Source organism: Xyrauchen texanus, chromosome 5 (assembly GCF_025860055.1).
Source record: "Xyrauchen texanus isolate HMW12.3.18 chromosome 5, RBS_HiC_50CHRs, whole genome shotgun sequence".
Lineage (NCBI taxonomy): Eukaryota > Metazoa > Chordata > Actinopteri > Cypriniformes > Catostomidae > Xyrauchen > Xyrauchen texanus.
The window spans coordinates 25,936,833-25,949,919 of NC_068280.1; the positions used below are offsets into that span (position 1 = coordinate 25,936,833).

The window sequence follows — 13,087 nt, forward strand, 5'->3', positions numbered from 1 at the left end:
TCCACATATGCTGTTAAACACTCACTGAGTTCCTGCTTGTGTTGCTCAGTCTGGGCAAAATATTGCCGCAGTTCTTCTGAGATGTCCATGTTGCTTACGTCACACTCAATCTGGCTCTCATCCGAACTCTCCTCCTCCATCTCAATGTCTGAATCAGTAGTTTCATTCTCCCTTTTTTTGTCTGAACCTGATGCTCTGTTACTGTTGCCCCAGGTCTCATTTGCATGCCAATCCGAGTACCGCTGCATGGTAGAGGAGTACGTGGAATAAAGTGCCTGGACATAGCCAGCCTCCATTGCTTTTCTGTATGCCCACTTGTGCCTCTGGTGCCAGCTCATGGCATGCAGGTAGTGCTGCCAGTAGCGGGAATAAACTGGATTGGCATACCACACAACAGCACCAAATTCACTGGCCTGTAATAACAAATCAAATACTTTTAATGATGGCTTGAAAAGGTTGGTCATGCTTTGTTAATTTGTACAATCAATCATACAGCCTTGAATGAATGTACCGAAAAAACATAATCCATAACTAGACCTACCATTATGATGGGGCAACCAGTTATTTGAATTTCTGTAACTGGGTAGACAAAAAAATAGCTTTATTTCAACACAAAAAAAGAACGTAGCGTTAAAACAGCGAGTTACTGTATCTAATTACAAAGTACAAAGCACTACGATTGTGTCCTTTAAACTACACAGATGAACTTTAATGATGCCAATGCTGAAACTGATAATAACAAAAACACTACACATATCAAACAACATTGCTCGGTTGTACTTACCACTACAACAGTTCCCTTTGCAATGTGCGAGTCAGTAGAATCTTCCTGTATGAAGAGTAAACTGGAGAATGTTGCCTTCGGAGGCTGTATAAGGAGGCAGGATAAAAATAAGGTGTTATAAGACCAGTTTTCTTGAGAGTTCCATTCATTCAAAACGTTGTCGGTTAAGCCATTAACTGAAACGTTTTCGGATGCAGCCAATGTATCTTCGGAAAACACCCGACAAATCAAAATATATTTTTGTAGTTAATAATTAATAAATTGACGACTGTTTGACTTCCACTGTGGAAGTAAAATAAAAGTAGTTCTAGCAAGTCAGTACACTGTCGGCCATTTTTGGAATGCTCTCGGTCTCGGGAGGGTATTTCCAGTCATGCAAGTGAAGCTCCGATCTACTTGAATGGGGGACAACGAAATCTCAAAAACGGTCGGTCATGATTACGATCAAAGAACATATTTCAAATCAGCAATAAAATCTGATAATACTCATATCATAAATTGTGGTTCTTGTGACCTCATATTATGCTAAAACACGCAATTTCCCCAGCAGTTAATACCCATGCGCGTTCTAGAGTTGATTGACAATCGCTGTCTGTATCTAAAAGGCGATTGGCTCTTTTACCTTTGTAAGGCGGGACTTATTTTCTACATCCGTTGACCCATTTCTCCCATCCAGTTAAATGGAAGTGGCCCGTCTCTGGTAAAGTATCGACTGTGGAAGTTCAAAGACAGAATATTTAGCAAAGACGGGACAATTCTATTAAAATTAATGGGAGAAATTAGAATACCCAATGGTCAATAGATGTACTACTACTTCGGTTTTATGGCGGGTGGCACCAACATTAAGGTGCATTATCGCCACCTACTGTATTGGAGTGTGGACCAGAGTTTACCCATTTCGTGGAAAAAAAAACAAAACAAAAAAAAAAACTAAATTATCTTAATTAACTCTTTTTTCTTGAGATAATGAAATAAACTATCTAATCCATGAATAAGTATATTTTTAAGATTTATTTCTTCCACTCCCTCCTTTCTAAGTTCCCTTTCCATTATTTCTCGTTCATTAGAATACTTTTGGCAGACACAAATAACATGTTCTACTGACTCTTTATTCCACAGTGCTTACACAATCCTGTTGGATGTTTATTAATACATTTTAAAGTTGTATTCAGCATGGTATGCCCAACTCTTAATCTTGTTAAAATATTTTCCTCTTTGGTGCTTCTTTTAGCTATCCTAGCTAACCCTAGGCCTACTTCTCTTTGTATTTCATAAAGTTGACGTCCTGTGTTTCCTGTATCCCATTTTTGTTGCCACTCCTTAAAAGTATATGCTTTAATTATTGCTTTTGCTTCATATTTACTAAGTGAGATATTCATGATCTCCTCATTTTCCAAAGCCTGTTTTGCTAACCCATCAACCACTTCATTGCCTTTATCCCCCTATGAGCTGGTATCCACATAAATATTGTCATGATGTGCATATTCTTTAATCTACACAGATTTTCATATATCTCGTTGACTATATCCTGTCTACTGTGAGATGTGAATGATTGCAGTGACTGTAATGCCGAACAAGAATCTGTACAAATAACAACCTTTTTAATTTGTGTCTCTTCTATCCACTGTAATGCTGTTGCAATTGCCATCATCTCTACTGTGTATACTGACAAATGATCTGATGTTCTCCTATTAACAGAATTTTTTAAGGATGGAATACTGAAGGCAAAACCTTTTTTCCCAATATTAGGATCTTTAGATCCATCCGTATATGCTTGGTATACAGTTTAGCCTATCTTCAACAACATCTACAATATTTCCAGAGTCTTTATACACTTTCATTAACTGTAAAATATAAAAATCCATTAATACTGCAGGAAACATCCAAGGTGGAGGTATTGACAGCAACACTGCAGGAATGTATCTTTTTTGACTTAAAGTCATTTCTCTAGCTTTATCACTATTCCATGCAAAGCACTTCTGTTTAGACCTTTCCTTTTCCCAGCATGGAAGGAGTACCTTTACTGTTGGATGATGGTCTTCTGAATGACCTTGAAAATTTACCCAATAGTTCATCATTAACTGCTTGCGTCAGATGTGTAGCGGCATTTCACCCACTTCAACCTGAACAGTAAATACATGAGTTGTTTTAGAAGCAACACAATAGAGTCTCAAAGCTTGAGCTTGTATCACATCCAGCTTCTTTAATTCAGTTTTTGCTGCTGATTCATAAGCTATATTTCCATAATCTAACACTGATCTAATCAGTGCTATATAAATATTTTTCATTGCAGATCTACTCGCTCCCCATTCTGATCCTCTTAGATATCTCATCACGTTTAAAATATTTTTTGCATTTAGTGACTATCTTGTGAATATTTTCATTCCATGTTAATTTTGCATTAAACCACACACCCAGAAACTTAAAAACTTTAACTCATTCAATATTTTGTCTCTACATCTTTATCTGTGTATCAATGCCTTTTTTCCTAGTGAATATTAATGTTTTGGTTTACTCTACTGTAAACCTGAATCCCCATGCAAATGACAATTTTTCTACCACCTCAATTGCCTCTTGTATTTTTCCTGTAATATGATTAATATTCCTTCCCATTTTCCACAATGCTCCATCATCAGCAAACAATGATCACCCAATGTCACCCAATATTGAGAAAATACGTAATTTATTATAATGGAAAAAGAGTATTGGACTAATGATGCTGCCCTGAGGGGTACCATTTTCCAACATATAACTTCCAGATATGGCTTTCCAACTCTAACTTGAATAAATCTATCAAATAAAAGGTATTTAATCCAATAATAAATTCTACCTGCTATTCCTATCATATCAAGTTTGATCATTAATCCTTCTGTCCAAACATATCATATGCTTTTTCGAATCGAAGAAAACTGCCATCATTGATTCTTTATTAGCTTGAGCTTTCTTAATGTCTGTTTCCAGACATATAATAGGGTCCATAGTTCCTCTCCCTCTCCTGAAACCACTCTGATGAGGTGATAGAATTCCTCTACTTTCCAAATAAAATGCTATTCTTTCCGTAATCAGTCTTTCCATTATCTTGTCAATGCTATTGGTCTATAATTCTTTGTAATTGAGGAGTCCTTTCCTGGTTTCTTAATAGAAATAATCACTGCTTCTTTCCATCCAGTTGGTTTCCTTTTTTACAAATTTCTTGTCTTCATTTCTTGTCTTCATTTCTTATAGTTAACAGAGAATCCATTGAGCTGTTAATTTCATTTCAATTCAAGGTTTTCAATTTTGTATCAGTATCATCAATATCTTCATTTAAATCTATTTTGTCCATTTCTCTCTCACAAATAAAACTAAACTTCCCATTTCGCACTGTCAGATATCCATTTCCTTATTGTTTTTCCTTGTTGTTTATTTCCCTGTAATAATATTCTACAAAACACTGGATAATGAACACTCCCGATTGATGTTTCATATGATACATCCCACTCACATTTGCCTGCTAAATTATTCGATACCAAAGTTAAATCCAATACTGACATATTCCCTGTATGTACATCAAGTCTCGTCCCTCTCCCATCATTTAAACAAACCATGTCCTTTTCCTCTAACAGTTCTTCAATCACCTCTCCATTTACATCTGTTTTTATTCCTCCCCATAATGTGTTTTGTGCATTAAAATCCCCACATATCACTCTCCTATTTCCATCCATTCCTTCGATTTGCATTAAACTACTCAGATCTAATTTCTTACAAGGATTATAGTAATTAATAATTTTGAGCTCTCCTTCCTTTGTCCAGATCTCTACGATTATATATTCTTGCTAATTTCCTATTCCTATCTATCTAAATGCAACATCTTATCTAATAAATGTTACATATCCACCCCATACTCCTTCCCTCCTATCATATCTAACACAATCATATCCAACTAGTCTAAAATCTAAATTTGGTCTTAACCATGTCTCCTGTACACAAATACATCGGGTTTACTAGATAACTCTTCTATATACTTTTTAAAATCTTGTCCATTAGCCAACAAACTTCTAGCGGTCAACAGACGTAGAAGAAAGTCCCACCTTACAGGTAAAATACCCAATCACCTTTTAGATACAAAAACCACTTGTCAATCAGCTCGTGAACGTGCATGCGCATACAAGATGGGAAATTGCGTTTCCTTTTCTTTTTTTTGTTGCGTAATCTAAGGTAAAGAAGCACAATTTATAATACCAGTGTTGTCAGAGTTTACTGCTGATTTGAAATAGGTTATTTTTTTTCGTAAACTTCGCCAACCGTTTTGGGGATTTCGGTGTTTCCCCATTCAAGTATATAGGAGCTGCACATATATGGCGCTTGTTTACATGGAAAAATAGCTGCCAAGGAAGATGACCGCCGAGTGGACTGACTTGCTAAAAAAGACTTTATCGATCTGGCGCCACCAAAAACAAAATCGCAACAGGAAGTAAGTACTTGATGACGTAGCACGGTCGACCGTGTCTAGAAGGGATCCCTCTTTCGTCAATTTCGCGAGATTCCAAAAAAAAAAAAAAAAAAATTATTAAGCAAACATCAAAAATATTACAAAATGGCATATACATTACAGTCAACTTAATTTTAACATTTGCTGACACACAAAAATAATAATATAAAAGACAAAATAATAATAATAATAATAATAAAAATTACAACATCATATGAATTCACCAGGGTACTAAAAATAAATAAAAATGTTAAAACAAATTATATTCTTCAAGTACAAAATCACAGCATTTTTATTTTTGACCAGGGCTTTTAGGCATTGAACCAGATAATTATTGAAATCTACAAACGGGGGAAGATTTAAAAAATCTACATTTATGTATAAAATGTTTGGCCAACAACAAAATATTGTTAATCAAAAACCCTACTTTGCCTTCTTCATAATTCCCATATTTAATATCTACAAAAGACAATTTCAATACAGCAACCTTTTTCTCACTCAACCAGTTCTGCACTCGATCCCAAAAAGCATGCGAGAATTTATAAGTGAAAAAAAATGTGATCAGTATTCTCAGTAAAGGAGTTACAAAATCTACAAAGAGCTTTTTCAATATTAGTCTAAATCTAATATTTAGAAACTCACTAGAAGGATAAATATCTAAAATTTTAAAATGAGTTTCTTTGACTTTAGGATGAATAGGAAGTTTTAAATAGGTGGTTCTAATATATTTAAGAGTTTGCTTGTCAAAAGATCCAAATGATTTCTTACCGATCGAAAAGGGTAGAGAATATTATTAAGGGTTGGTTTAATATAACTATTAGAGCATTTTTCACTTGTAAGCTCAATTTACCCAAGGAATAATGATGGTAAAAAAGGGGTGATTCCATGACATAACAAACCTTTAATTAATAATTTGATTCCAGAAGGTATGGCAGATATTACCGTAAAGCATTGTTTAGGATGGCATATAAAACCATGTTTGAGTAAAAGGAGTACCATTAACTCGCCAGAATCATCAAATAAATCTCTCACAGACCATATATTTCTGTAAAACCATTCTTCATAAAAAAGTGATTTGTTTCTGTGAAGAATTTATTTATTATTCCAGATGATGGCGTTGTGCGGTTTGAAATTATGAGTATGCGCTAGTTTCCACTGTAACAAGACTTGTTGATGAGATGCAGATAATTTCACTGGAAGTTTAGATATTTGAAAGTCACATTTAAGTCAGAATTCAATTTTTTTATAGTCTAAAAACTATTAGAGTTGCATAAAAAACATTTTAGCCATTTCAATTTTAACAAATTAATTTGTTCAAAATCAATTATATTTAATCCACCTTTGTCATATGACTTAAAGGTAAGGATGGCTGGCGCGAAACAGACGTTCCGAAGCTTTGCGAGATCCCGAAGCAAAGATGATTCGAAACACTGATCCGAAGCGTGATTCAAAACACCCACGTCACGTGACAACGGCTAAATGAAGCGTCTAAGTGTTTCATCAGGTGGAGTGCTCCGCCGAATCAGGGTTTCATTGATTGGTCGGTTCGGGAACAAATCACACAATCACACAGTATAAAAGTTTTGTCAACGCATTTTCATATCGTGGGTTTTTGTGAGAGGAGTTTGGTTTTGAGATAGTGGATTTTTGGTGATATAGTGACATTTATAGTGCGATTTGTTTAGTTATATTTAGGATTTAATTTACATTTACACATTGACTTAGAGACACACAGAGTACATATAGTGACACATGAATAGATGCATTGATAGAAATATATATATATATATATATATATATATATATATATAGATATATATATATATATAGATATAGATATATATATATATATATATAGATATAGATATAGATATATAGATTAATAGATAGATACATATATTACAGATACATATAGATTATTAGATAGGCTACATATAAAATAGATAGATAGATAGATAGATAGATAGATAGATAGATAGATAGATAGATAGAAATGGAGGCTCCACAGAAGAGATGCCGTACATCTGTGGTGTGGGAGCATTTCCATTTGGAAACCCCAAATAAAGTGAGATGTGTGTATTGTGATCGGCAGCTCAGCCTACTGCAACAATACATCATCCATGATGCGCCATTTGAGGAGCATTCATCCTGCCATTCTGCAGGGTGCAGAGGATGGTAGTGTTCCCCCTGTACCAAGGCCTGCTACTGACACTGCTGGGCCATCTAAGCAAGGTATGCATTGTTTGAAATATAGGCTAATTATAAGTGAAATATAATAACTAAGTGTTGGGCCATTGTTTAGAAAGGCCATGGACTAAGACATGCCTAACATCCCAATCACAACTGCCAATCACTTTAAAAACAAATGTTGTCAATATAATATTATACTTTGTGAATATACATTTTATATGTCCCATGTTTTGCTCATAATTTGAATTTGATAGTGAAAAAGGCCCTGGATCAAACCCCAGTCATCAATGAAATTCGCCAGAAAGCCAGAAAGATAGTGGGGTTGTTCAGATCCAGCTGCAAAGCAAAGGACAAGCTTGTGGAGATGCAGAGCTTGATGGGCAGACCAAGTCTGAAAATGATACAGGAGGTTGAAACGAGATGGAACAGCACATTCGACATGCTACAACGCTTGTATGAGCAACGTGAGCCAGTGGCTGCTGCACTTGCCAATTTAAACAGTGATACTGCTCCCCTGACAAGTCTTGAGTATGACATTATTCAACAGTCATTGACACTTCTTCAACCATTCAAACTAGCAACAACAGAGATGTCAGAGGAACAGAGAGTGTCTGCTTCAAAGCTCATACCATTGTACAGGATGTTGCAGCACAAGCTTGCACAGAAAAAATGAAATGCAACGCAGGAATCAACTGTACAATTAGGTAGGACACTATGACCATACGTGTAATTGGCCATAACTCTCATATTGTTGTCATTATTTTAATTAATATGGTTTTCTCTTGTTTTGGCTCATAGGCTCACATCTACAAGAAGGTCTGCACTCCAGATGTGGATGGTACGAGACTTTTAGAGCCTTGGCACTGGCTACACTGCTGGACCCAAGGTTTAAAAATGTGGCTTTTGGAAATCCTGCCAAAGCCCTGGATGCTGAAAAGCACATCACACTGGAGTGTGCTTCACTGATGCGTTCAAACACAACTCCTGGTGAGTTTCAGTCTATGTTATCTTATGTAATGTGATTCATGAAATTTATACTTCATATGTGTTGTCAGTTTATGATTCGTTACTAATTGCCGTTTTCTTTTAATTCAGAACCACAAATGTCAACATCAGGCCCATCATCAACACCAGTTGAAACACAAGACAGTTTATGGGAACATTTTGACAATCGTATCCGTGAGACCCAGATGATACACAATCCTACAGCTGATGCCACAGTGGAAGTGAAAAAATACCTCAGCGATGCGTTTTTGCCCAGAACTCATGATCCTCTAACTTACTGGAAAGAGAGAGCAGTAATCTTTCCTCATTTGTATGTCCTAGCTAAAAAATATCTTTGTATGCCAGCAACAAGTGTCCCTTGTGAGAGAATTTTTTCAAAGGCTGGAGAAATTATCTGTAAAAAAGAAGTAGGCTGAGTCCTTCAACAGCAGAGAAATTAATATTTTTGAATAAAAATCTATAAGAAAGGGAGACATTGTGGCTTGATTTATTTTTATTAATATTCATTTTTCATGACCAAAATCACATTATGCAATGTGAAGAGACTACAGGTTACAAGCTTCATATATTACAAAAATACAATAAAAAAAAAAAAAACACATTTTTTATTAGCTCTTTGTAAAGGTTGTTTCAGATCAACACCTGCAAGTGACCACTAGGTGTCACCGTGGAGACGGGTTTCGGATTGATTCGAAGCCTCGAAACAAAATGGCACATTTGCTTCGACTGTTTCATTGCTTCACGAAGCCTCGATCTGCCCATCTCTACTTAAAGGTGGGGTATGTGATTTGCAAAACGGCCGGCAGATTTTGAAAATACACAACTCATAAGGTCCTACCTTCTCTCCTCCAACGCTGGCCCTGACTCCACCCATTCGAAAAACATGGACGCGCAATCATGCACGAGCGAAAACTCAGATGCGCGAGAGCGAGCCAGGCTACCATAGGTTGGAGTTTCTGCATGACGTCACCATTTACCTGCTAAGACCGTCAACATGGCACAACATTCAGCGGTAAGTTGCACCAGATATTATTAACATTCAACAGTCACATAAATCATTAGTATTGTTAGAAAATTGATGTTTTTGAAATGTAAATATATATTGTATAAATATAAAATATATAAAAATATATTGGACGTCCTGGTTGTCACCGAAGTTTATGGCTAAATATAGGGCTGACCGATATAACGTTATCAGATGAGATTGTTATGCGCATCTCGTCAGTAAAGCACATAACATAAAGTGCATTCATTGATTAGTAAATCGCCATCAGCTGCTTTCAGATGGAGCGGCGTATACTACACAGAGCCGTAGTTCACTAACAAGCTGGGCCGTGATAATGAAGGGTAAATTGCCCAGCTTGTCAGTGATGAACTACAGCTCTGTGTAGTAAATGCCGCTCCATCTGAAAGCAGCTGATGACGAACGGGACACGCGCGCCAGGGTGGTGGGGGGAGGGGGGCATGGTACGACCGTTTGATTGACACATTTTCTGTCCAATGATTCTAGATGGTCTTAAAAATGATCGGCTGGAGTTTTTCGAGTCCTGCCCGTTCCACAGATGATTAAATTGCTTAATTTTCATTTCAGTGTTTCTAATTTACAGCCAGTAAGTGGGTTAGGAATAGGATTTCAAGTTATTTTGAAAAAATGGTCAAAAAAGAAAATCACATACCCCACCTTTAACTATATCAGTTTTATTGATAAAATGAGATTTATTCTTCCAAATAAAATTTTATAAAGCTTGATTAATTAATTTGGAGACTGATGAAGATGGAGCTAATGCAGTTGCTGGAAAAATTACCCTCGACAAAAACTCTGATTTGGGATAATAGAACTCTGCCAAAAATAGAAAAGCCTCTTGGTAACCAATTATTTAAAATTACTTTGGCCTTTTTTAACTTATCTATAAAATTAACTTCCATGCATCTCTCTGTGTTTCTTGTAATTGTAATACCTAAATATTTAATTGTATCCTTAACAGGGATGCCACTGATTGATGTAAGGTCACAGTGATGAATGGACATAAGCTTGCATTTGGACATATTTAATTGAAGACCTGAAGCTTTAGAAAAAATTCAACCAAAGAAATTGAAAGAGGAATCTGACCTGCGTCCTGTGAGAAAGCCCTAACCACGCCCCCTGAGTGATTTGTATTATATAGCGCTCAGCTAGGTGTGGACATGCAAAATCGGCATCTGAGTTACAAATTAGACCGGCTGGTCTGTTATTCAGCGACGTATATGTTTTTTCTCCGTGCCTAAATGATTACGGGTGAGTTTTCATATATATTCCCCCTTTGGTGTTAATATTATTGTTCTGAATGTCGAGATTTGCTCGTAAAATGAATGCAATTTAAACTGCGTCACAAAGTGAAACCGAACAGTTTTCATATTGGACTTTGAGCATGAAAATGATTGTCATTGTATTATGTTATAAGATATTATATTCTCTTTCTAGTTACAGATCACCCGGTTTGTTCTATATTGTTTGAACATGTTGATTTGATGACATGTTATATGTTTACTGCTGCTGTAATATCGAGCACACGCAATGAGCGTGCAATCTGCGTGTCATTGTTTACTTTATTATTTTATTATAATTGGCATGCAGTTAACCCATTTGTTAATTTATATATTATATAATAACTGAATGTTTATATAATTTACTGATATAATTACAACTGTTTTTTCATTGTTTCTATTTTGTTTGTTACAGACCATACATTTGTGAATTAACATATACAAAACTCCTTTTGAATAAATAAGTTAAACTGGGATTCCATTTCGTGTTTCTTTTACCGGAAACACACACCACTGTGCACCATCTTGACGGCATTAATCCTGAACCCCTTGAGCGTCCTGTAAAAATAAAGTGGTATCATAAGCTAATTGACTAATTCTAATTATTTCCCCAAACACCTTCAATTTTTTAACACTCGAGTCATGAATAACTAAAGAGGCAAGCATCTGTTGCAAGAATAAACATAAGGGGAGAAAGGGGGCAACCCACGTCCAATTGAAAACCTTTGAGACATATCAAATGGAAGAGATATTGAACTATTCATATCCAAATAAATAATCCTTATAATGTTCACAAATCTATCTCCAAAACCAAAAGACTAAGTTTTGGAACAAAAAAAGGAGTGCTCTAACATATCAAATGCTTTTCTAAAAATAAAATAAAACCCTCATCCTCTATCCAATCACTATAATCCAGCAAATCAAAGATCAGTCTAATGTTATTATGAATGGAGCGACCTGTTAAAAAAACTGCGATTCATGTATTATATTATTTATACCTTTTTTAAGTCTGTCTGCAAATATGTGTGCAAATATTTTATAATCTGTATTTAGCAAAGTTATCGGATGCAAATTATCTATAAACCTGGAATCTTTACCAGGTTTGGGTAGTAACATAATTAACCCTTTGAGTAGTGCTCAAAGAGCCCTCTTCAATAGACTCTACGAAAGCCTTAAACAATAAATCTTTTAATTAATTCCAAAAAAATCTGTAAAAATGTGTGGTTAATCCTTCCGGACCCAGCGATTGATTTAATTTAAGATTTTGCATAGCCCTATATCCATTTATTATATTCGCAAGACCTTATCACAAATATCTCTAAAGTACACATCAATGCAAGGAATAAGTGGTTGTTGTATTCCTTCTAAAAACAGATTACAATCTACTTGTGAAAAATTGGATATGTATAAATCATTATAAAATGTAAAGATTTCTCTGCATGGATTTTGGGTCTGTAATTTCTACATCAATCATCACGGACAATATAGCAATTTTAGCTTGCCTTGTTTTTTCAAGTCTATAGAAAAAAGAGGTACTTTGTTCTCCCACTTCAATCCATTTTGCTCTTGACCTAATATATGCTCCTTCCGCATTCTTAATATAAATGTTATCTAACATTGTTTGTAAAATGGCCTAATAATGATTTTTGATAGTGATTTTCTCATCTTCAATTAATACCTCTTTGCTACTATACTTATTAATCTGTTGAATAAGAGAACATTCTTTCTGTTTCCTTATCTCTCTATTACATGACAGGAGTCCGGTGGCGTTTTGTGATTCCTCTCTGCAATCCTCTTCTGATACCACTCCTACTCCAGTGACAATGGCGTTGATTAACGCGAGATCTCTGGCAAATAAGACCTTTATTTTGAACGATCTTTTTCTTTCTCATGAAATTGATTTTTTATTTGTCACTGAGACTTGGCTTAAGGCTGGTGAGATGACTTCTCTCTCTGAACTTTCTCCTCCTTGTTGCAGTTTTTTTAGTACCCCTAGGTCTGTTGGCCGGTGGGGGTCTTGCAGTTGTTTTTAAAGACAAGTTTAGGTGTAGACTTTTACCTTCTGCATCCTTTTGCACTTTTGAATCTCAGCTAATTACGCTGAATTCTTTTAAATCTGTGTTATGTGTTTTAATTTATAGACCCCCAAATTTTCATGGGGATTTTATACAAGAGTTCTCTGAACTTTTATCTGGTATTGTCTCTTCTTTTGACAATATTCTAATTTTTGGGGATTTTAATATACATGTGTGCTGCCCTTCAAAGCCCCTGGTCAAAGAATTTTTAAATTTAATAGTCATTTGTTTTTTTGCAATGCGTTTTAGGTCCAACTC

The 13,087-nt window shown here is 35.5% G+C and overlaps 1 protein-coding gene across 2 annotated transcripts in view; it reads right to left on the reverse strand.

The window, feature by feature from the left end:
• gemin8 (gem (nuclear organelle) associated protein 8) overlaps positions 1 to 13,087 on the reverse strand; it is a 47,072-nt gene that overhangs the window by 15,787 nt on the left and 18,198 nt on the right. The window contains exons 2-4 of one of the 2 annotated variants that reach the window (XM_052126617.1): positions 785 to 868; positions 542 to 579; positions 26 to 413 (exon numbers count right to left, since the gene is read on the reverse strand). In XM_052126617.1, coding sequence (XP_051982577.1) covers positions 26 to 413; positions 542 to 544 — 391 coding nt within the window. In that variant the 5' untranslated portion in view covers positions 545 to 579; positions 785 to 868. Of the gene's footprint in view, positions 1 to 25; positions 414 to 541; positions 580 to 784; positions 1,359 to 13,087 lie in introns of those variants that run through there. The other variant, XM_052126616.1, reaches the window with a different exon arrangement.